Below are 25,026 nucleotides of genomic sequence, written 5' to 3'. Positions count from 1 at the left end.
ATCCAATCAGAAACCAGGATGGCTTCTCTAAATCAGGGATGTCCTTGGAAAATAGAGACACTTGGAGGGTCTGCACATATGAGGGAAGAAAAAATGTTCAGGGCACAAGTATTTACAGACTTCAGATACCATGGAAATTGTCTGTAAGCCCAGCAGAAGGCTGTTCTGTAGCCACTTTTGGCAAGCCCACAGCAAGCGTGTGACAAGATTCAGTGGAGCAAACATGCCCAAGTGCCTATTCTGGGATGTAATGATTAAGTACTCTTATATTGAGCCAACCTTACCCCATGAAAATACCTTTAGAGACAAATACAGTGGTACCTCGGGTTAAGTACTTAATTCGTTCCGGAGGTCCGCTCTTAACCTGAAACTGTTCTTAACCTGAAGCACTACTTTAGCTAATGGGGCCTCCTGCTGCCACTGCAGCGCTAGAGCCCGATTTCTGTTCTCATCCTGAAGCAAAGTTCTTAACCTGAAGCACTATTTCTGGGTTAGCGGATTCTGTAACCTGAAGCGTATGTAACCCGAGGTACCACTGTACAGGTGGGATTTAGAAACAGCTTTATTCAATGAGGCCCTACATTTCATGTGTTCAAAATCATGTAACAGAACACTGATTTTTAAAATGAAAAAGTAGAGCACTGATTTGCTAGCTTCCCCCGAAGTACCAGCATGGCCTTGGAGAAGAATTAACAAACTCTTGGGCAAGTGATCGCTTAGAGGGCATAAAAGAGTAAAGAAAGCAGGATGTACATCTTTGTTGCTAGAATTCATGTTCTAAAGGTGTCAAGATGTCTTCATTTGAAAATTGATGTAGACCACTGTAGTTCATATAATATTAATCTCACTGTATGCAATATTTAACAGAGAAATGCTTAAAGGCCCCTTCAAAAGTTGGCTATTCTATCATACTTGAATTTAATCCGATTTAGTTTTCTCAAGGCTAATTGGAATATTGATTGGGCATTGCATCTTGCCTTTAAGTAACTGAGAACCTTTAAAACAATCTATTTTGGTATATGTAATTGTTTTCTATGATTTACTATAATTTATATATTCCAAAAGTGGTGAACCTTTATATTCTCTGAAGAACTAAACTGGAGTTTTCAGTGTGTGAATGCAGTTTCTTTGTGAGGAAGGCATTCTATTTTCAGTTTATTGGGTGCGTACAAATGTCATGGTAGACCATGGCTTATTGTGATGGGGCTGAACTTAACCTCACATGCTGCCCACCCCTTCAGGCTTTTTCTTCCAGTTTTCTATTACTCCTGGCTAGCGGTGTCACCCAAACTTCACAAGCCATAGTTTATGAAACTGGCTTGTTTTTGTTAACCGTAGTTAAAATTTACAACAGTTTAGGGTTCAGACAACATGCTGAACTGCAATTAATCTAAAACAGAAGCAGAGGCTTCAGGTATCCTCCTTTGAGCTGCAGCAAAGGAGAAAAGAGAGAACAACTTCAAAGGCCACTGATTCCCTATACTTCATTGTAAGGAGAAAAACATGAAAACCTCTTGGAGGTTTACTACAAAGGAGAATGAGATCATTTTTGTGAACTGTTTGCTGATCCAGAAAGGTACTGAAGAGACATTTCAGGAAGCTGAAATAAACTCATCATGAGTGGGTAGCAAGGACAAAACAAAAAGTGGGGGGGAAGGCAGAAAAGTAGCAGGAGTTTTGTGGGGCTGGACAATAATTACTGAACAGTCAGAAGAAAGACATAGGACATTTACCAATCAGTAGGTTTCAGTTTTTATTTTAATGACTATATTGAAAATGGTTCTGAATTGCCTTCTGTTTCAAAACCAAGAGGGAGAACATGTCACCTGCTTGATTAGTTGCTTGAGGCTGATCTTTATATAAAAGAGAGAAAAAATTTTGAAGGCCAGTCAGAGGTAATTATCAATTGGTAGCTTGGTCTTGCCACCACAATAGGCTGCCAGTGTCAAAGTGACATGGTTGCAAATTTTGTTCAGTTACTACAGAAATGAGTAAAAGCAAGCTAGCTCACTTAATACCTTTGATGGCATGCCTATCAGCTTAGCTGTGTAAGTATATGTCCGTTATGATACATGCTAACCATCCAACACACTATCCTCCAGAATGGTTTTTAGGGGGGACAATACCATAAAATTGCACATTGCAAATGCTTTAAAACATTTTTTTAAAGGGTAAATCAAATTTTAAATTTCCAGGTGTCCATTCAGTAATGCCAACAATCTAGGGTCTGGTTTCTTTTTAGAAGAGATAGTTTTGCTTCTTTTAGTATATAAGCATAGAAAATGTATGTTTTCATTCTTTTGTGGTAGGAAACTGAATCAAATGGAAAAGCTTCAGGGTTGTTTTAACTGCATATAAATAATTCCACATACCTCTTGCGTAGAGCCTTCCCATAGAATTTTTAGTATGGCAGTTGTGCAATTGTTACATGTACAAGGTCCAGGTGTTTTTCCTGATTGCCAGATTTGTCTTGCAGATAACCCATTTCCCCAGCACTTGAAAGCACAACATTGTCTCGCTGGGCAAATATAATTTGCTGATCACTGGTTCCTGCAAAGCTGATTTTCAGAGCCTGCAAAGCATGGGCGCAAAGGAAAATGGCTCACCTGATATCATTATGTCCTGCCCACCTGCCAAAGAGTTTCAAATACCTGCAGTGCTGCCCAATCCCTTGCAGCCATCCCCCCCCCCCCCCCGGTTTTATGGACATTTTGTTTTCTAGTTCAATATAGGCTGTATGAGCCATCTCTCTAATTATGGAGCTCACATCTACCCCTTAGACAAACTACACTGTGATTATTCCATCATAAGAAGACAGTCTCCATTCTTGCTTCTGTTCTGGGTGAGGCAGAATTACAGTACATGCACCTAAGACAGAATCCTCCATGGCCCAAGTATGTTGCTATCAAATGGAGGGGGAATAGTTTGTTTTTATGGTTTAGAAACTAAGCCCCTTCAATGCTCAGCAATTTAAAAAAGAGGCTATGAAGTACATGGATATGCTGAATATTTTGCTTCCTAACAAACAAGCTATTAGTATTCATTCTGAAAATGCTGCTTAACATTTTATCAAGAGAGATGATTTCATATTTATGTGGAATTTATTATTTATGATTTGGTATAATCCAACAATAAGTTGCCGCAGAAATATTTTTTGAAGCAGCAATTTAGGAAGAACACATGTATTTGTAAGCAGGTTGTAACAATGTTCAAATTCCGTGGAACAGCACATATAATGCAGCTAGGCATTTGTGGGATTGTATCATTGGCTTGAATTTTTGGATGGACCCAATTGGGAAGACTGCTGGAGGGTGGGATACTTTCCCAACTGCTTAGTCCCCAGAGCCTGTGGAGCAAGGGTCCATAACAGTGTTTTTTTCCTAATTGCAACTCCCCTTTCAAATGAGTAAAGAGATTTGGGCAGCAGCAGCAAAGATGCCTACCAGTCCCAGCATACCAGCAGGAATTTGTATTATTTCTGGCAAGGAGAGGGTACTCCAGTTGTTCCAAGCACCTGTATTCAAATGTGAGCATTGCTGCAATATAGCCCCATAGAATAAAATTTGCCATGACTTTCAGGTGAAAACTGAACTTTCAGAATTGCAGCTTTCTCTCTCTATCTTTTCGTAACAGAGCTGGAAGCAAAGCCTGAGTTCCAGATCTACCCAACACTAATTTAAACACAGACATTGCAATAAGTAGACAACTTTGGATGAAAGATGGTCTTACAGCTATGGCGATGATATGGGGTTCTATTTCTGTTTTGCCATGGCCCTCCTGTGTGACCTTGGCAAGCCACTCTAGCTTTAGAAAAAAACAACTCTGCTATGCAAGTTTGGCACCTAAATAATTGGCCTGAGATTCAGAAGTGCTAAGCATTTAACAGCCTCCATTGATTCTCTGTGGCCTTGAGTCTATTAGGAGCCATAAATACTCAGCATCTCTTTCAAGGTAGCTGCTTGCTCATTTCAGAATCCAAAAGCAGAAGAAAGGGTGCCAGTTCCTCAAGGTTCTCTCAGACCTGCAGTGGTCCATTCATGGGGAACTGGCCTTTGACAAGGATGCTCTTCATCCATCTGTGTTCTGTTGCTCATTTCTATAAAGCAACTTGGCTAACCTGTGGGCCTCCAAATGTTGCTGGACTCCAACTCCCATAACCCCTTGCTGGCTGGGGCTGATGGGAGTTGTAGTCCAATAACTTCTGGATGGCCATAGGTTAGGCACTCTTGCCATTAATATATATATAAATAATGTTCAACTCCACCTGGCATTTGGGCGCAGCCTGACCCCCTCCTCTGGCAATCTTTACAAAGCTTTAGTTTATGGTTGCCATCAATTTTGATTTTAATTCATTTTTATAATGTTTTATAATGTCATACTGTTTTAATGTTGTTAGCCGCCCTGAGCCCGGCTTCGGCTGGGGAGGGCGGGATATAAATAAAATTTATTATTATTATTATTATTATTGAAATGAAATTGTTTGTAGGTTTTTTCTGGTTTTGGTTTTTAAGAAATACATTAATACCATTAGGTCCAGTCGTGACCGACTCTGGGGTTGCTGCGCTCATCTCGCTTTATTGGCCGAGGGAGCCGGCGTACAGCTTCTGGGTCATGTGGCCAGCATGACTAAGCCGCTTCTGGCAAACCAGAGCAGCACATGGAAACGCCGTTTACCTTCCCGCCGGAGCGGTGCCTATTTATCTACTTGCACTTTGATGCACTTTCGAATTGCTAGGTTGGCAGGAGCAGGGACTGAGCAACGGGAGCTCACCCCATCGCGGGGATTCGTACCGCCGACCTTCTGATCGGCAAGCCCTAGACTCTGTGGTTTAATCCACAGCGCCACCCGCGTCCCTAAAATAGCTTTTACCTCATGGCAAATACAAGTGCTACCTTATTGCTTTGCTATGTTTAGCAGCTCTTTCCTAGTTATATTTTTTTCCCTTGAAAAACAGCAGGGCCATGAACAACTCTTAGATCTTTTGCGCTCTCTTGCTCTGTGTGTGTTTGTGTGACTGCAATCGTATCTTTTTTTAAAAAAGAGACCTCCCTGATGCAAACCAGTGGATTTGGTGGAAACCTTGCTATAGATTCTAGTAGACTTGCAAATGGTTCTGGGCTGGTTTTCATATCACTGAGACAGCAAAGCTATCCTAATATTAATTCCTTTCCTGCTTTATCAGAGTGCCCTCCTGCTAAAATGGGCAGAATGGGAACAAGAAAGAGTGGGCCTTCTTGGCAGTGGCCCCCTGCCTTTGGAATGCTCACCCCAAGAGATGTACACCTTCTAGCCATTTGCAATCCTTCTTTCCCCCTTGCAAGACTCCCCCCCCCTTTTTAGTATTTTGATAGTTTAAGCTACAGTAGCGAGTATTCGGTGTTTTGAAGTACCATCTTTCTCAGCCGTTGGCTTTAATATTCCAAACAGGAATTTTGTGTTTATTTACTTTTCTGTTTAAGTTGGAATTTTGTCAGTGAAGTTGATTACATGTATTTTGAAAATTAGTAGCTTGTAGGGTTGTATGCTCTGTTTTAACTGTTAGTCGCCTAGAGGCATTTTGCAGTAGGTTAACATATATATTTAATTAACAGTAACAGTAATGAGCTATCATCTTTGTTATGAAGATTTTCAAATGAGTGAAGTGACAGCAGTATAAACTGTAAAAAACAAACAAACACCAAAATGTATTTTCTTTCCTGTTTATATCCAGCACCAGACAGCCACTTTGAGCATATGTTTAATGATTTTTTTTCCCACAGGGGAATAGACTGATAAATAATATCTAGATATTTAGAATTAGACTTAAATAAGAAAAATTACAAACAATATCCAACTATTGTTTTATAAAGGCAAGTTAGCTCATTCAAATTAAATTGAGGCTCCAATAAACATCCCAATTTAACAAAATGACATAAGAACAATTTATTAACAGATAAATTTGAGCCAAAATTATTTTAACTAAATATATTTTACACATATAAATGTTTTTCATATTTCAAAATAATGCCCATGTGACATTAATAAAACTATTACTTACAGTTTATGACAATTTTACGAATTCCATGTGGATAATTTTGAGCCATGCAGTCTGCGCTGGAGCAATCAGCTCTAACCTCTTCACACACTGAGTTACTCAGGTACCTAGTTCCTCCCAAGGTGAGAGGAACTGGACATACTAAGCCTGACAGGACAGCTTGCTCTATAGTATTAACCCCTTCGTGCATTAATTAGACTTAAGCATGTTGGTTATATGAGACTTATTATCCTGCATCTTGCACATAGTTTGGGACATTCCTCACACCACTCTAGTTATGCAACTATTTGCTGAACCCTTCCTTGTTTGTATTTTTGAGTTAGCCACATTAGGCTAAACACAACTGTTGTAAAGTTCATCACACATTTGAAAGTGCTGTAATATAAGCTGATAATGAGGATTGGTGGGTTTTTAACTTTCAGACAGTAGCTCTAGTTCTTCCATATAGTCATGTTGCTAAGTAGAAAGTGGGAAATAAGAGTCTGTGATTGTTTGTCATCGATTCTGACAACCAGCTCCAGAATCTGTCTATACTGGATGCTACAAAAGGGAAATGAAGAGGTTTTCCAGATTGGTCCAGTAGCAAAATATATATGACTTTTAATAATCATCAGGTATTAGAAATAGATGCAGACTGAATGTCCTTGTTTTTAGATAGCAGAACAGAGAAATACAACTGAAGCAGGTTGAGCAGGGACAGCAATTTAAAGCTCAGAATTAGAATTAATATCTTGTTTCATGCCCATAATGATTATAGATATAGATATAGATATTGCTGCCCTACCCGTTTCATAACCTGCTGTTAAAATGCACGTTTAGAGGGAGGCATCCACTAAATGGTGTCATAAAATTGTCTTAGAGATGTAGTTTTACTTACCTAACAAAACTATTAAGTCCAGAGAAAAAAAATGAAAGTGGATTTCTTAAAATGCATGCCACTGTGCACAAATGTACGCAATAGAAAAGAACGACATAATCATATAAAAAGGCAATTTATATTTCTTGTTCATTTTTGCTTCCCTTAGTAGGCAGCCATGTCATTTAGTTTGTACCAGATTAAACGAGATATAAAGGAGATACTGATCAGCACTAGAAGGAATTATGCCTTTAAAAAACGTATCATTTTTTTTATACCTGTAACACACTAAGGGCTTTTACAGTGGTTTTGTTAAAGCCTCTCGCAATAACTGGCTGAGCTGTCCTAATGTCAAAGAAGGCTGGGGTATGGAAAGGTATCTGGCTGTAAGGGCCAGGCCAAGGCTGTGGGTAGCCATATCCAAATATAGGCTTGGAGGCCCTTGAGTTCAGTGACCGCCTTGAATTGGAAAGTGGCAAATATAGAGCCTGAAGTTCAGCGAACAGAACACATTGCCTTGTTGACTAGGCAGTGGCAAAAGGCCAGGATTCTGGTATGTTTATCAGGCCTGGTCAACCAAAACACAGCCATCCTTCAAGATTCACACTTCTCCAGCCAAGAAAAGTGTACAAAAAAGCATATACTATGGTGAAGTGTGTGTGTGTGTGTTCATGCATATATTACTGAAAATAATATACAAGAATGCATTCTATTCGGAGAGATTGCTTTGCAAAAGTATTAAAGAAGGTTTGCACAAAAATGCTGGTGGACTTTAAAAAATGCAGGAGGACTTTAAAAACAAACAAACCGCAAACTGATATGGAAATGCAGAAAACTGAACTGGGATGCTCACATTTTCTCTCTCCACATCAGACTATGGGCCTTCATCCATCTTATCTCCACCCTACCTGCCTGAAACATGCATTTGGTTTGCCCACCTGAAAAATGGTCTGCTCTCAGGCCTAAGCATCTGCTCGTGTTTGCAAACGTCAAATGAAAAGTGTGCTTGGAAAATTGGCAGCTTTTCCACCATTGTGGAACTCTTAATTCCCTGCAGGAACTTTCATATCTTCAAAGAGAGAGAGAGAGAGAGAAAGTTGCAATATCATCCTATTCAAGCTGGTTTCTGGGGACTAGGATGAAGCTGGTACTGGATGCTGTGGAGAGGATTGCACTCTCCTTTTCAACAATTTTAACTGCTGGTGTTTTGGGCATGTATTATTATATTAATACATGCTATTATTGTTGGGCTTTGTTTCAAATGCATAATGCCCTATGCAGAGTCTTCTAGGCAGGACAAGACAATAATCTAAACAAATTAAAGATAGAAGCAGCCTTGCATATGAATGCAATAGAGGTCAGTCAGTAGTTAGCATACACACTGTGGTAATAGCTTCTATCATCTGGGATAAAAGGCATTAATAAATGTAATAGCGCAGGCAGAATTTCTCCAGAGTCATATTAATGGGAAACATAATTAATTGCCTTCAACCTCTAACTCCCATTCTGCTTCTCTCTCTCTTTTTTTTTACTAACTTCTCCAGAGAAATTTCCATTCTCCTGAAGACCTCTTTCAGAATGATGCTTTCTTTAATTTTTCACACATGGCTTCTAGCTCCAGACCTAATTCGGCTGGTAAATCACATTTTATTGAAGGCTTTCTATCTCAACAGATCTCTATGAATTAGTGTTCTTAACAGTATTAGCAGATTTCCTTTGTTTTAATTCATTCTGCTTTTTCAGCAACTAAATGCTGATGCAACTTATTCCTGGTCACTAATTAAGATGTTAACTGGAATAAAATCTTTACAACATTCCTGATCATTAATTAATTAGAAGAAAATTGAAAGGGTAGCTATGGATAAATGTTGAATCTGAACAATGGTAGAAGAAACAAATAGATAACTGGCTCAGTTCAGGCTTGAAATGAAGTAAATCTCAAAGGTTTTTAGGCTTAACTACTGGCAATTGTTAAAGCCAAGCAGTTATTTTAACTGTTCATAATCATGTGAGTTTTTCAGCCCTGCCAAGTTTAATTTTCGTGGTCATGTTTACTTTGGCTATTTATAGGGGGGCAGAATAGCAGATATTTTGCTTTTAATAGTGACAAGACTTGCAGGACTATATTAGGTATAAAACAGGAGGCAGCATTATGTGTACAAGTCGGGTTAACAGCAGAAGTTTTGGGGGTCTTCACGTAGCTGAAAATTGCAAGTGCTGTCAAAATTGCCGTTGGATTGATGTAAAATATGGTCAGCACTGCAAGTGTGTGAGGGCACTGCACTCATACTTGGGAGGACAGACTGCCCTGACATCTTGTGTGATTCTAATAATAATGCATGTGGCTTTTAGTTTTTGATAGCGTAAATAGGCTTAGCTCCATCTTGAGGGTCACACGCATACACTGTGTCCACAACATAGATAGTATTGTGTTACTGCTTCTAAATTCTTGAGGGTTTTTTCAGGCAGCACTTAAGGTGACCTCACATAAGTTGAGTGCCACTGCCACAATCATTTTGCTAAACCACTAGATTCTTCAAAGTTGGGACAACAAACTTAGTTTGAGAGCCTCACTAGGGCAAAGCAACATTTTGTGGAATTGCTTGTGTCTAATTCAGAGACTGAAAGAGGCTGGCATGCTTGAGTTACTCTTTAAACAGCTGATTATACAATCTGCTTTCTTTTTGTTTCAAGCACAGCAGGGTAAAGGGGCTGGCTTTTCTAAACCAGGGCGGGGAACCAGAAGATGCTGTCTAACATCATCCTGACCACCAGCTGTGCTGAGTATGCTGGCAGGAGTAGGAGCCCATCAACATCTGAATGGCCAAGAGGTCACCACCCCATTCTAAAAGTGAACTTGACCATTCTTACTTGGCAAGCGTTCTAATTTGGATCTTAAAAATTTCATCACTTAAATATTCAGAGTGAGATTTAGACTTTCCTAAGGGAAAGTGCTGGGGAGGGGAAGGAATTGTTCCTCTTGGACACATCCACAAAATAGATCATCAAGTGGAGAACCAGAGTCAATCCCACTTCCCAACCATAGGAAATGACTGGCTATGTTTTCCCCATCTCTGTTGGCTGACAGTATTGAGAGCAAAGAGTCAATCCTTGATTTTCATGAGCTTTCTCTTAATAACCCATTGGCTTTGCATGGTTCATTTCTTCCTTGCAGAAGACACCAGCTGCCTTTGTGCTCCAGTGAGTAGAAAATGAGCACCTGGTCTCCAAGGCTCCTGCTCCAAACCTTCTGGCAATCGCCAGAGTAGCAGGACCAAGCCATGTTAGTGCACCAATTCATCTTCCTGAGTTGGCTTTCAAATCTGGCATGATGGTACAGATTACAAGCTGTTACGGCTTTTATTAAATTCATATGTGCTGCAGGAGCATCTGTGAATTGGACTTTAAGCTAACTATTTGTAATGTCTAGGGAAAGCAGCGTCTAATGTCTGATAAGCAGCTACTTAATTCTTTGATATTTTGATGGGAAAGAAAAAGAAAAATGTCTAAATAAATGAACGAAACCAGAAAGGACTCTCAGTCTGTTCCCCATGTTTTAGAGAGCTTGTGCCTGGCCACTTTTTAATTGACAGTGCACATCTATATGTGCCAGACCCTTTTGACATAATATAGACAAAAAGAAGAAGAAGCAATGTCCAAGGATTACCACTGTCCAATTAATTGTGGGTAATGAAAGAATGCATGGGAGCATGAAGAAGCCAGATAATATAAAGCAAATTTCAGGCTGTGAATGTGAAGTAGGTATTTATTCAAAAGTTGTTTTCTTCCCGTTTAATTTTGAAGCCAAAAAAATTGCATGCACCATCTGAATGGCTAAATAAACCCTAATTTGTTGGAGATACTTAAAATCTAAAAAGAACTCTTTATTATTTGCTTCACTGTAAAGAACTATTTTTGCAGCTATAAAAACCACCCATGAAATGTGCATATTGTGCTGTCAATTTGCGTCACTTCCTTGACATTTTTGGTCTGACACACATGGTTTGGTTTTCAGAAAATGGCTTAAATATCTTGGGCATGAGTGGTGGGGAATCCATATAAAGAGACAGGACTTACCACATTTCAGCACTAAAGGTCAAGGATCAAATTGCCACCTTTCAGCACACAGCTTGTCAAATGCCTTTATGCTCTGTTGCTTTGTTTTCACTTAAAAGGGATAATGTAATGGCACAAAGTCTCCCCGGCATTGCTACTCAGTCCAGTGGCTTGAGGCATACTCAGTGAACACAAACACATCCTTTAAGTACAACAGTCTGTCTTACCTTGAATTCTTTCCATCAGATCACCTGGTGTCACTCGATGGTGGTAAGCATGGCAGACTTGTTTCTTCCTTCAATGCGCAAAATTCTGGATGTTTATGTAGAGCAATAAATATATGTCTCAGATGCAGGGCACATCTGATATTTTGTGGTGTCCCATCTCCTCCAGTGTCTATATGGAGTCCGTGTGTTCGGTTTGAAATGCTTGTAAACTGCTTAGAACTGTTTTTCTAAACTGTGAGGCAGTATATAAATTACCGCAGTTAATAGATCCCCCCCTAGTTTATATTTGCCTGTTGTTGTTGTTTCCAAACTGCCCTTTGTCCGAAGAACACAGGGCGCCTTACAGTATTTGTTGTTGTTGTTTAGTCGTTTAGTCGTGTCCGACTCTTCGTGACCCCATGGACCAGAGCAGGCCAGGCACTCCTGTCTTCCACTGCCTCCCGCAGTTTGGTCAAACTCATGCTGGTAGCTTCCAGAATACTGTCCAACCATCTCATCCTCTGTTGTCCTCTTCTCCTTGTGCCCTCCATCTTTCCCAACATCAGGGTCTTTTCCAGGGAGTCTTCTCTTCTCATGAGGTGGCCAAAGTATTGGAGCCTCAGCTTCAGGATCTGTCCTTCCAGTGAGCACTCAGGGCTGATTTCCTGAAGAATGGAGAGGTTTGATCTTCTTGCAGTCCATGGGACTCTCAAGTGTCTCCTCCAGCACCATAATTCAAAAGCATCAATTCTTCGGCAATCAGCCTTCTTTATGGTCCAGCTCTCACTTCCATACATCACTCCTGGGAAAACCATAGCTTTAACTATACGGACCTTTGCTGGCAAGGTGATGTCTCTGCTTTTTAAGATGCTGTCTAGGTTTGTCATTGCTTTTCTCCCAAGAAGCAGGCGTCTTTTAATTTTACAATATTAAAAAACAAAAATACATACCATAATAACTTTTCTTTCTTTCTTTCTTTCTTTCTTTCTTTCTTTCTTTCTTTCTTTCTTTCTTTCTTTTTATTTTTTAAATTATTTATAACCCGCCCATCTGGCTGGGTTTCCCCAGCCACTCTGGGTGGTTCCCAACTGAATATTAAAGCACAATACAGCATTAAACATTATATAACGAACAAATAACAATAACGAACAAAAATACGAACAAATAACAATAACGAACAATAACGAACAAAAAGAAGAAGGCTCTGCCTGCACCTACAGTTTAAAAGGCCATAGATTGTTTAATTAGCCAAAGGCCTGGAAGAGGGGGAATGTTTTTGCCTGGCATCTTAAGGTATGAAATGAAGGTACCAGGTTAGCCTCCCCAGAGAGAGCATTCCACAAGTGAAGAGCTTGTGGCCCATTCTCATGTTGCCCCCCTCTGGACCTCTTGTGGAGGAGGCACATGAAGAAGGGCCTGAGATGGTGATTGCGGGGTCTGGGTTGGTTCAAATGGGGAGATGCCGTCCCTGAGGTATTGTGGTTCTGAGCCCTTTAAGGCTTTATAGTTCAAAACCAGCACTTTGAATTGGGCCCAGAAACTAATTGACAGACAGTTATATTAGGGTTACCAGACATCCCCGGTTCCCGTTGACAGTCCCCGGATTTGCAAATCTGCCCCCGGGAAACATGGCAGTGGCAGCCTCAGCAGCCCAGAGCCAGCCTGGTAGTGCAGTTGGCTCTGGCTGGCTTCAGGAGCTGCTCGCTGCCGTAGCATCCACCATTTTTCCTAGCCGGAAGTCTCCATATGATGTGTCTTGTGTGCATATCATGTGTCTTGTGCAATCTCCTGTCCCTTTCCCCCTTTGTTTTGACTGATCAGGGAAGGCTCAGGAGTTGCAGCCGGCCAGCCATTGCCCAGTTTTTTTTTAAAAAAAACTCTGTGTATTTATGTTTCACAGGGTGCGAAAGAAGGGCTTTGCACCTTTATACAATATGCATGATGCTTGGGCCCAGGGTCTTTTGCCTCACCATCCCCACTACTGACTCCCTGTTGCTACTCAGCTTCAAAAAAAAAAAAAGTGCCCCCGGATTCATTGCAAAAAATCTGGTAACCATAAGTTATATGCTCAAACCATCATGCCCTGATGAGCCACCTGGCCGCTGAATTCTGCACCAGCTGAAGTTTCTGAATCATATTCAGAAGCAGTCAGACCTATATTGAGGTGCAGAAATCTAACTTAGAGGTTACCAGAGCATAGACAACAGATGTTAGGCTATCTCTGTTCAGATAGGTGCACAGCTAGGCTACCAGCCAAAGCTGATGGAAGGCACTCTGTGCCACCAGGGCCACCTGAGCCTCAAGCCACAGCAATAGTTCCAGAATTACCCCCAAGCTGTGTAGCTGCTCCTTCAGAGGAAATGTAAGCTCATCAAGAGCAGGCAACCTCCTATCCATCCAGTTTTATCTGGATTCAGCTTCCGTTTGTTGGCTCTCATCCAGTCGATTACTGAGGCAAGACAAGACAGCATCATCTTCACAACAGAACACATGTCCACTATACATTTTTTGCACTATAATAATGCCAAATAGCGAAAATGTATATAACTTCAGCTGAGCTAAATACAGTTTATGTAAACGAATCAAAGCTCTCAGTAAAAATCATGTTGACACCCTCCTGTACAAAGAGTTCTGTACTCAGTGTGTCTTTGCTGAAGCTTGGTGTGTAGCATTGCATTTTATAGCCTGTTTTCATGGTGCTACTGTTTGTTCAGTTCCCAGCTAACAGAACATTTTAAAATGCTGTCTCCCCAGCAGCGAGGAAACACTCCAGGAATCTGATGCTTTCAGGAATAATTTGTGGCTGTTAAGGAAACCAGCATTGCAATCAAAGACTGTTTATTGAAATAGAACAAAACAGACTGGACTCTCATTTTAATCTTTGAATAATTGGGGAGAATTTGATGGGCTAACTTGAGTCTCATTTCTCTCTAAAGTGAATGACAAGAAATTTTATTAGACATTCCATGAATTCCTGCAATTGTCCTTTTCTTTATTATTCACCTTGGTCTGCGCTAAAGCTTTTATATAGATGGCAGCTATTTTACTCTAAATATGATGAAGGAGATTACGTTTTTTGTCTTGAGTTGTGGACAATATTTTTCATGGCCATTGAAAAATGATTTGAATTGTCAGAATTCCCTATTTGTTAGACAAATTGATTTATTTTATTTTTAATATATTCAGTATTTCTTACATGAGTGTCACTGTAGAAAAACCAAGTGATTGGCAGTTCAGTGGAAGTTGTGGAGTTTCCACCATCTAAAAAACTGAGCACTGGACACAGTCCTTTAAAAGTGCAGTCCTAATACATGTCTTCCAGAAGCAAATGGGTATGGGGCTGCAGCCCAGATCTCCTGAACCTCAGAGAAAGAGACATGTCTGCTGCTGCTCTTCCCAACCATTCTCTTCCCAGACTTGCCATCTACCTCACCTCATCTGCTGTTGTTTTTACTTCTTTACTTCTTTACAGTTGGTGTGGAAGGAGGCGGGCAGCAGGACCATGGCAGGATGATGCAAGCCTGCCTTTTTGCCTGCATTAGGGAGAGATTCAAAGGGCTGCATCCAGTGTGCATTTTGCAGGCTGACAACCCAAGGAGTTTACTACCAGAATCCCTGTTCATGTCAGCTGGCATTCTGCAGAGTCATAGGTTTCTAGAATGGAGTGCTTCTTTCCTGTTATTCATTTTTATTTACTTAATCAAATTTATAAACTGCTTAATCATCAAAGCCTCAAAGTGGCTTGCATAAAACGTACATTAAAATTACTGTGAAAATCAGATATTAAAAAGAAGTTAACCTTATTTGTTTTTTGAAAATGGAAATGAAATCAGTTTTTAAAATACACATTCAAAATAAATAACATAGAATTGCATGTCAGATTTACATGGCTTGAACCAATTCCCTCTTTTTTGTAATAGGCATTGAAAACAGTACAATGAAGAGGCCCTGCCTAATATCAATCAACAGGTTCAAAATGAACACTAGGGACACAGCTACATTTCTAAAGATAAAACACTTTATATGTGTTATAACACTGTGACACCAGATGGCACTGTGGAGTCCAGTCTTTTGCCAACGGGATTCCCCTGTATAATGTTTACAACACATTTAACTGAATCACTTCTTGGATGTGTCTAGATCCAGCCTAGGTAGCATCTATAAAAGTTCCAGTTGCACAGATAGAAACGGTCCAGTGGTCATGTATAATAGTTCAGTGGAGGCGAGTCCATTTGAAGCACTGCACCCAACCACCTCAATCTTAGCCACCATAAGTCCTTTGCTGGCTTCTTACCTACAAGTTCAGAGGGTGGCACTGACTGTCAGCCTCCTCCTCCTCAAGGGCAACTCAGTATTGCCCTTGTAGAACTCAGCAAAGGGAGAAATGGGAACAAAACTACAATTAGTTGGTTCCAGCCATCACTGGTCCTGGCTCCACCTGTCTGGCTGTGGCTCCATCTACTGTTGGCCTCCTGCCTTATGCTCTACCAGTCCCAATGGGCAGCAGCCAACACTGCAATAGTTTGTCCCTAAGTGCCTGGATGCTAATAGGCTGTGGTAACCCAGAAGCAACATGCTTCTTACAAATCCCAAAATTCTATTCAAGGGGTTGGGGGAGAATCCTTGATGGATGTAACATCACCGGTAGCACCTACCTGTGTTCCTGACACAGTTTTGCTTACTTTAGCACTATATGCAATAAACAGAGTCACAACATCACCTGTAGTTAAAAGCAATTTTATCAGCCTTTAGATAACATCGCTCTGGCTCCTTTTTAGTTGCTATTTCATGTCTTGTTTCCTGTTTGTTTGTGTATTCATTTGTGTTTTGAATGCCATGGAGCATCAAGTCCCCAAATGGAATACCACAGCTGCTGAAACCCTTCCAACTTCTTGGATTAATGTATTTATAATTTGCTTTCAGTGCATGTTAAGTATCTGGCAGGCTCGGTTGGGACCTGATTCAGCATTCCTTGCACTCAGTGATTTTTACTGTGTTGAATCGATGTCTTCAGAAGCAGTAATTCTTACACAGCCAATAGAAAGAACTGCCTCAGCCTAACCACATTCAAAACGCAACATTAGCACTTGAAACATAATGTACACCTTGTAAAAACCAACATATGACCTCATGTTCCTTTTTACAAAAGTACAAAACAGAGCCTTGGTCTCAGCTGTTTCTCCCCTCAATACAGTCACCTGATTGAGGGCTGCAGGGAGCAAGAAAGACCCTGCTGATTGTCCCACACACAGCAGAAGCTAGGAGGGTGGTAACTTGAGAGAGGGCCTTACTGGTGGGGCACCCTAGTTATGGAACTTGCTCCTGGTGGGGGGCACCACATCTTCCCTTACAGTTGACATTTTTAAGTGTAAGTGAAGACTTTCCTATTTGTCCAGGCATTTGGATCATGAAAGCTGTACTGTTTTGTTGGAGTTACTACAGAGGTTGTTGCTGCTGTTGTTCATTTTATCAAAATTCTTTGGGTTTTATTTGATACTTACATGTTAAGTAATGTTAGTTTTGGTCTTTTATGTTATGCCACCCAGGCTGAAGCATTGCATATATTAAGAATTAAGTAAAAACTGTTCTAATAAATAAATGTCTTTAAGTTACGGACAATTTTGGAAGTGTGAATTTAGACAACATGCAGTGCCGTTCTAGGAATGTTTCCTCATAAATGCCACGTTATGTTCTATGGAATATTCTCCTTTTGGGATTGCAGCCCAAATAGGGTATCCTTTCCAGTTCCGGACAAAGTTTGTAATCAATTAGTACGCATGTGATTAGAACACAACAGAGGGTGAAACATCACAATTACATTTGTATAGAAGCATATCGGGGGCCTACCACCACACAATGAAAGCCAAATACAGCAATCATTGACAAGATGTAGAGTTGCCAGTAACTCTCCTTTATCACCTCCACCACCACCTCAAAAACATTTTATGCCCTTGTGATAAATTAATAGATTGCTTTTGTGTTTGACAGGAAAACTGAAGACTTCAACAGCAAATCATCCAGAGTCAAAATGAATACAGGTATGCAATTCCTATAGTTGGGCAGGGGATATTAAGTTTAAACTCTTTCATTAAGCATATTGTTCAAATGCAAGTAGAACTATCCTAATTTGCTTCAAATAATAACTAAAAAATATAGATGACTTATCTATGTGTATCTACTTATATGTCCTGCTATGTATAAATATATGGATTTATACATGCATATGCATGTGTGTTCCATTTCAATATATTTTCTGGTATTTAGTAAAATATATTGGGGCACAATGCACATGTACATAGTCCAACACAGTGGCATAAATCGAGACACTTGTGTTTATGGTGTGCTGTTTAATTCTAAAATGATTGCGCTGTGACTTACAGTGCAATCCCAGACATCAGAAGTAAGCTCCATTGAATTAAATGGGACTTACTCTCAGGCAAGTTTGTATAGGATCACAGTCATACTTTGCTGAAAATTCGTATTTTTATTGGTGCATTTCTAAACACCTATTCATATTCCTAAAATTCAGTTTAGGATACATTGCATACTTGCCTTTTGAGACCACTATGTTTAACGTTAATCATGGGTCAGAAAATGTGGTAGTTAGCGATGGTCATGAATCCTGTTTGGATTACCATATATATTTAGAAAAATTATACTGTGCTGCTTCCCCCCCCCCCCCGGGTGGGAACTCAAATCAACTAACAATAGAGTGATAGAAATAATCAAGACACTATCAAAGGACATGATAAAATAAAATTATGATAGAATCATCCTAGATAACAGGTTACCAGTTAAGCTTCTTGGGGGGGATCTTTTTATAGAGCCAAATTTTCAGCAGATTCCGGAAGCCATTGATGGAGTATTTCAGTGTTGATGGAGTATTTCAGAGCATTGGCACCTTAACCAAAAAGATTGGGTTCCTTCTACCCTTCCTATGAACTTAAGTCAGCAGTGAACTGGAAACAAGGCCTCAAATATTGAACAGTGTGTTTTCTTCTTTCTACATCAGCCTTACTCAACCTTGGGTCTCCACATGTTTGTTGGAGTACAACTTCCACTATCCCTAACTAACAGGACCAGTGGTCAGGGATGATGGGAGTTGTAGCCCAACAACAAACACCTGGGGAACCAAGGTTGAAAAAGCCTGTCCTACATCACACACACACAATGGTGCAGTTTCTGCAATCCTACATCACATGGGGAGTGGCAACCATGTTGTAGCTGTAACATAAGAACTGGCCCAAATCCTATTAATTTCAATGACAGAATCTAAGTATATCCTTAACACTGAGGAATAGCTTCTATTAGTGGTGCTGCTATCTCCAGTGTGACTAACAGCACAATTCTAACCATGTCTATTTAGAGGCAAGTCCCATTGAATCCAATGTGCCCCATTGGATTCAATGGGGCTTACTCCCAGGTAAGTGGGGTTAGTGTTGCACCCAAAATTGGCTAAAATCCAAGCATTTAAACTTAAAGTGGGTTGTTGTCCAAGCTGTGCGTAAATCCTGGTGGCTTCTAAGCAGACAAAATTTCAAAGAATTTATATAGTGGTAGGACTCTTCACCACAAAATGTCTGGGCAATCTGCAGACTCACTGCCTTTTCCCCCCACAGATGGATAATGAATGGGTCAAACTTAATTTGCTAAAATATATCTTTAGTGTCCTCCAATAAATATTTTAGGCAGGAATGTACGATGATAATATGTGTGATAAATGCATCTAATTTAAAAATGATTAAAGAAGCCAACTGTTATATAATAAATGAAAGACATAAATACAAACCACAGCAAACACACACAGCCCTCAGAGACTGCAAAAATCTGTGAGGCTTAACTTTGTTACTGTTAGATCATGATGATGCAAACTTCTTGCAATTTATCCAATATGTTTCTGTAATGCAGCAGCAGGCAAAGGATGACCACCCACAGTTTTGAAGAGCATTTTCTAAACTTAACAATAGCATGCACTCTAGAGGCTTCCTTCTGCCACCATCACTGCTCCGTATTCCAGCTACTCTTGATAGGAAGCTCACTCTTCAGTGCACTGAATATTCAAATTAATGAATTTGCATGGATTCTTTCCCCTTTAAAGTTACCTGCCCTTGGTGCTGAAGAAACTTTGGCTTGCAGCTGCAGAGAATTTGTGATCGAATGAAGCTGAGTTTCCCTTTCGCTTTAGCAGACATGCCCTGTGTAGACAGGTTCCTTGCCCTTGCATAGGATTAGGATTGATCACCACAACTCTTGTACTTCGTATAATAATTCAGTGAGAGATTGTGCCATGTAGTATGTGGGATGTATAGTAGTCATGTGTTTAAGACACCCAATATGATCCTCCTGTTAGTGGCAGCTTTATTCTAAATTTGGGCTCACAATAGATTCTCTCTTCAGCTGACTACAAAGAGCATACATTCCTTGAGCTGGCAATTTTAAACGTGGCCCAACATCATGATGCTGACTTGGCTGTTCCCTTGCAAAGAACGGGCCACATAAATTACACCTGATTGAGCAGCTAGAAATTGCTGAGACGGGATTTTGATTGGATCCAACGCACCCAAAGGATGGTTGAGTTTTCTGCTGTCCCTTCAGCTATATTCTGCTTTGCAAGGCCCATCCAACCTTAGGAGCAAACTTACCCAGGATTGCCTGTTTCAGCAATGTGCATATACCTTGGGGGAAGAGAGCACTCCTGCCTGCAGTTTGGCCAAAAGCACACGCAGGCAACTTTGCAGCTCATGATGATGCCCCCAGTATTTCAGGGAACAAAATGAATTCAAGACCTTTGTATTCATCATTGTCCATCCAGGGTATAGGCACAGATGTCAAAGGGAAAGTACAAAGAACTGCCAGACATTAAAAATGCAGCATTCTAGAGGATTGGAGTTCTTCTCCCCATTCTGTACTACCTTTAAATGAACTATAAATGTTCTCCCTTATCTATCTAGCTTATCTGGAAGGCACTTAGAAGGAGAGGGTCCTGTAACAACATAATTTAGTTTCTTCCTAGATATCTCCTATTACACATAGGGGGAAGACACCCATTTCAGTAATCTGTATCAAAGTATTCCATGAAGGAACATACCAAATCACACAACAAATCCTACTTTATGACTCAGATCTTTTTTAGGTCCGCGCAGTGTGTTCTTTACTGAAAAAGTAATGTTGTGTCAATTTTGATCTTCCGTTTTAGTCTTTTTGTGGTGAGTTAGGTACACACAACAAGTGGTCTTTCCAGTACTGGAAAGCGCATGATAAATCTATCTTGGCTTGGGTATTCTTTGGAATGGCAGTAATAATTAACTACAGCTTCCCCGGCCCTTCGGTATGTATGTACAAAACCCAGAAGATCAACAGCAATTTCTAACCGCATGAGTTCTATGTCCACATTTACATAGTTCACTTAACTCCACTTGATCTGTGTTGCATGTGCTTGCTCTCTCTATGTTGTGGGCCTGTGTCATTTTGTGCTTTCAGATAGTGGTGGGTGTGCTCGCAAACGTGCTGCCATGTCTGTCAAATTAACAGCCGTGAAGAGAGTTCAGAGTTCTCCAAACCTATTGACAGCAGGTATTAAATATTAACCATGGAATGTCCCACTTGGGTGCCATTGTGGCATGGTTTCTGTACAGTGTTGAAGCTGAATATCATGGTTGATAATGAATGTGGCTGCAGCTGCTGCTCACAACTGTGAACTTCTCAGGCATTCTGGGCTGTGTCCACTGAGAACTAGCCCAGCAGTGCACATGCCTTAATTTGAACGAGAGCTTATCTGGGCTCAGCCCCAGAACTTATTTTCCACACCAGAGCTCATGTGAAATAATAGCTTTTGAGTAGTGTGCAACCAAGTAATACTCAGAGTACACCATTGAAATCAATGGGCTTCCCTCTCCCACCCCCATTTGAGGGAGAGTGATCATGTGAGCTGGAGCCATAATCAAGCAGAGGTGTTCTTTAAAGAACAGAGGGGAGATATGGGGTATCCATCCACACTTCTACTATGCACTGATGTCTCTGGCAGTGGACGAACAATGGCACAGATTTTTTTAAGTGGGACTAAGTTAGTAGTACTAATTCATTTTTTTCTATTTTATCACTGTGGTTGCTTAGCTAGAAACTGATTGAAATCCCTTGGGGATGGAAGAAGGAAAGTACCATAATATTCTCTATAAAATGACATCGCAAGTGTCCTGTAACGCCAGTCAGTATATATTACAAGATATATGAATGCCAGGCCAAATTTTTATAGGAAGACGTTTTCATGCATCATCGCCAAATTGGAAGCAATGTAGCATTTACAATATTCTCAGTACTCTTCAGAATACTGGGTTGAAATCCTTCCCATTGGCTGTTAGAAACCATAAACCAGGTTTCAGAAATTAATGTGAGTTTGGCCATTGAATTTTACCCTTGGGTAAGTTTTGCTAAATCAGTGCAGCTTACAGTTCTTAAAGGTTTCCAATGCCAAAGTAATAGAAACCATGTTGGACTTAAAGGTTTGTGGCCACTTTGCTATAAACATTTAAAAGCAGCTTTTTAAAGATTTGCATTTGGCAGTAGCCCAAGAAAATGAAGAATGTTAAAGTGACAACTCTAGCTTCATTGTCCTGGCCTTTCATCGTAAACAGATTAATTATGCAATATAATGTAACATACCTAGACGAATATTCATCAACAGAAACAGATCTCAGTAAAATTTCCAGCTACAAATCATTAGTGTTGTTAATAGTCACCTTAATTGTAAAGTTGAGAAAAGTCTTCTTACAATTTTATATTCAATTACAATAGCTCTGGAAAGCAACTAGAGAATGACATGGACTGAAAAAGAAGAATAGTATCATTTAATTTCTATCTAATAAAACAGCAATAAAACTAATACAAAATAAAGCAGAACCACAGTAGCCCTGAAGTGTAGCCTTCAGAAAGTGTGAATTAATGGAGCCATAAGCACTGATTTATTTACCTGTGTTCCACTCGCCCAAGTTGTGCATAGGTAGCAGAAGAGAAGTGGAATTTCAGCTAATCAATGCATGTTTTGTAGCTCCTTACTAAGCTGACATAAGGAAATTTGCAAAGGGTAAATTGGACACTGCCTCATGAAGAACATGCCCTTTTCAGCCTACAACTACTGTCATATAGCTGTTTTAAAGAGATTGATTCCATAGAGCAGGCATAGGCAACCTCAGCCCTCCAGATGTTTCTGGACTACAATTCCTATCATCCCTGACCACTGGTCCTGTTAGCTAGGGATCATGGGAGTTGTAGCCCCAAAACATCTAGAGGGCTGAGGTTGCCTATGCCTGCCATAGAGCAAATCCTCTGCAATTGTCTATAAAATTTTCTCTAATGCATCTTAAAGCACCCTCTCATAATTAATCAAAGAATAACAATGGAGCAGGGATTTCAATCAGTTTCTATGAAGAAGGGCACCATGGCAGAGGTTCATACATTGTCTATCACAGACAATGTTGCTGACAATAGTAACGTTAGAATGCCCTGCCTTAGTTTAGTTTCCCCCTAACTTGTCCCAAAATGCTTTTAGTTACCTTGAGATTTGAATGGTTTTTCTATTGCTGGCATCTCTTAAAACAAATTGACCTGGCAAGGTCAAATGGGTCCAATTCCCCTGGTCTGCACATAAGTTTATGATATTGGATTGTTAATAATAGCATAATAGGTTATGCTAGGTTAAGGAGGCACTGTACTCATTATGTGCTTCTGAACATAGAGGAAAAAGGAGTATATGTGTTTGATGCTCACTTGTGTAGTGCTAAACTATGGTTTAATGTCTCATCCAAGCTGAACCAGTGTGAAATTGAAGCAAAAGTGCTGTTGTGTTATGCTTGCTCACTCTTGTTTTGGGCCACATAACTTTAATGAAGGTTAGAGGGCTCAAAATGGCATAATGAGCCATTCAGTCTGATGCTGTGCATATTTACTTAGCAAAATTTACTTCAGAGCTCAGCAGTGCTTATGCCCAACTTAAATATGCTTAAGATTGTGGTCTTTAGAAAAAAAGATCCTTGGCTACATATGCCGGTATAGTAAGAGTCATTAAAGTATGTGTGCCAATAATTTTCAGTAAGTGAATTACCCCTTGTCTACCACAGTGGTATCAAAGCATAAAGTAGGAATGCTAACTGTAACTTCCACATATTAACTTTGATGTTCTCTTTCTTTAGGACTTGATTCTCAGTCACCAGATTCAGGTAAATGGGTTGCTGTTATTTTAAGATGAATATAACAACACTGTGAGTGGAATAAATAAGGCGTGCATTTAAACCCCCTCCCCACTGTTTCTCTAGCCAAACTGTACTAATTTTGAGATTCTAAATCTTGAACTAAAGACTTTTGATACGCGTGAAAGGCTTTCTTTTACATTTGCTGGCCTTTATATAATGGATGATAACCTAATTTTTTGCTTTCTTAATGGCTTTTTAAAATGCAGACCACTCATCCAAAAAGACCCTACATTACATACCAACATTTCTATGTAATTTAGAGCAGAAAGCACTCATTATCTTCAGTTACGAAGTGGTAGCGAAACAGAAGAAATCTGTTCTTGCAGGTGTATAACAGGGTGTTTTTAAGGTGCCAGTGGGCATAGAATGGGTAATTCTGTAACCTTACACCAGAAAGACTGTACTGCTGCATGAGATATAATTTGGAACAGCTTTCAGTTAATAAGGGCTTTACTGGTCCTTTTAGCCAACAATAAAGCTGCTAGCTGCAGTGATCAATCTAATCCTACAGCATCTCTTTTGGGTAGCTTATAGTTCTGAATTTTTCCATTTTCCTAAAGGAAGCTATGTACTGCGTATATGCTTTGCATTTCTTCACCTCTCCAAGTCAGTGTTTGCCAAGCATCTGAGTCAAAGGCAAACTATACCCTTACACCCAAATCACTGTTTGGAGGTAGAACACAGGCTCTGCATGCAAAAGGTCCTAAATTCAAACTTAAAGCACTACAAATATGACCGGGGAAGATTCCTGTCTGACGCTCTGGATTGCTGCTGCCAGTTGGTATGCCCACTGCTGAGCTGGGTGGACCAATGCTTTGATTCAGCAGGAAGCACCTTCCTATGACAAAATTTAAATTTAGAAATAAAAGCTTTGCTCCAGCTTATACCTGTTGTTCAAGGACAGGACTGAGCGTCATGAATGCCACAGAAATGCCATGAAAAATACCAGCCCCGTGACTTTTCCCTAGGAATGTTCAAGATATGACATATCATTATGCTGCAAGTTTTTCTCAACCCCTCCATGCCACTGACTGCTGCTTCTGCAACACAAGGAATCCATAGATCTCTTGAGTATCATTTAGTGGCAAAACAAGTCATGGTGGCAGCCATTTTTGCTGGAAGCTACATCTAGGAGGCTTGTACAAATGGAGTACCCATGCATTCTCCTGAAGTGACTGAGGGCAGATGCATGTAAAAACCAGACCAAGTGTGGCAAATAAGTAAACGACATAAGCAAAAGCTGAAGGATTGGAGCATCTGGGAATGCTGTACTGATTTGAGCATTCATTTGTTTTTTAGTGTTATCTGAATAATCTAGAACTAGCCTTTCCTCTCCCAACAGTTATAATCCATGTCTGGGATTTATCTCATTTTATCCACATAGCTACTTTAAGGCATAGATTTGGCTGAAGGGTACTGATTTGCCCAGGGCCCCCTAGTTAAGCTTCATAATCCAGAGGCAATTGCAACCTAGACTCCTCACCTGCCAGGCATATACAGCTACACTATATTTATGGTGCAATCCCATACATAGATCCTCATTTCGATTCCCCTTGAATTCAGTAGGTAAATTGGGTAAAAGACTTTGGGATTAAGAGACTGATATAAAGAAAAACAATAGAAAGCAA

At 40.1% G+C, this 25,026-nt stretch overlaps 1 protein-coding gene across 37 annotated transcripts in view; it reads left to right on the top strand.

The window, feature by feature from the left end:
• SORBS2 (sorbin and SH3 domain containing 2) overlaps nucleotides 1-25,026 on the top strand; it is a gene marked incomplete at its 3' end in the record, with an annotated part of 187,956 nt that overhangs the window by 87,394 nt on the left and 75,536 nt on the right. For 30 of the 37 annotated variants that reach the window (XR_013842222.1, XR_013842225.1, XR_013842226.1 and 27 more), the window contains 3 exons: nucleotides 17,142-17,191; nucleotides 20,634-20,726; nucleotides 23,339-23,365. Coding sequence is in view for 17 of the 37 variants with exons in the window: in XM_079989964.1 (XP_079846090.1) it covers nucleotides 17,182-17,191; nucleotides 20,634-20,726; nucleotides 23,339-23,365 (130 nt within the window). The remainder of the gene's footprint in view (nucleotides 1-17,141; nucleotides 17,192-20,633; nucleotides 20,727-23,338; nucleotides 23,366-25,026) is intronic. The other 7 variants (XR_013842223.1, XR_013842224.1, XR_013842231.1 and 4 more) reach the window with 1 other exon arrangement.

Source organism: Podarcis cretensis (genome assembly GCF_951804945.1).
Source record: "Podarcis cretensis genome assembly, chromosome: 9".
Classification (NCBI taxonomy): domain Eukaryota; kingdom Metazoa; phylum Chordata; class Lepidosauria; order Squamata; family Lacertidae; genus Podarcis; species Podarcis cretensis.
This window is presented reverse-complemented; position numbering and strand designations above follow the sequence as displayed.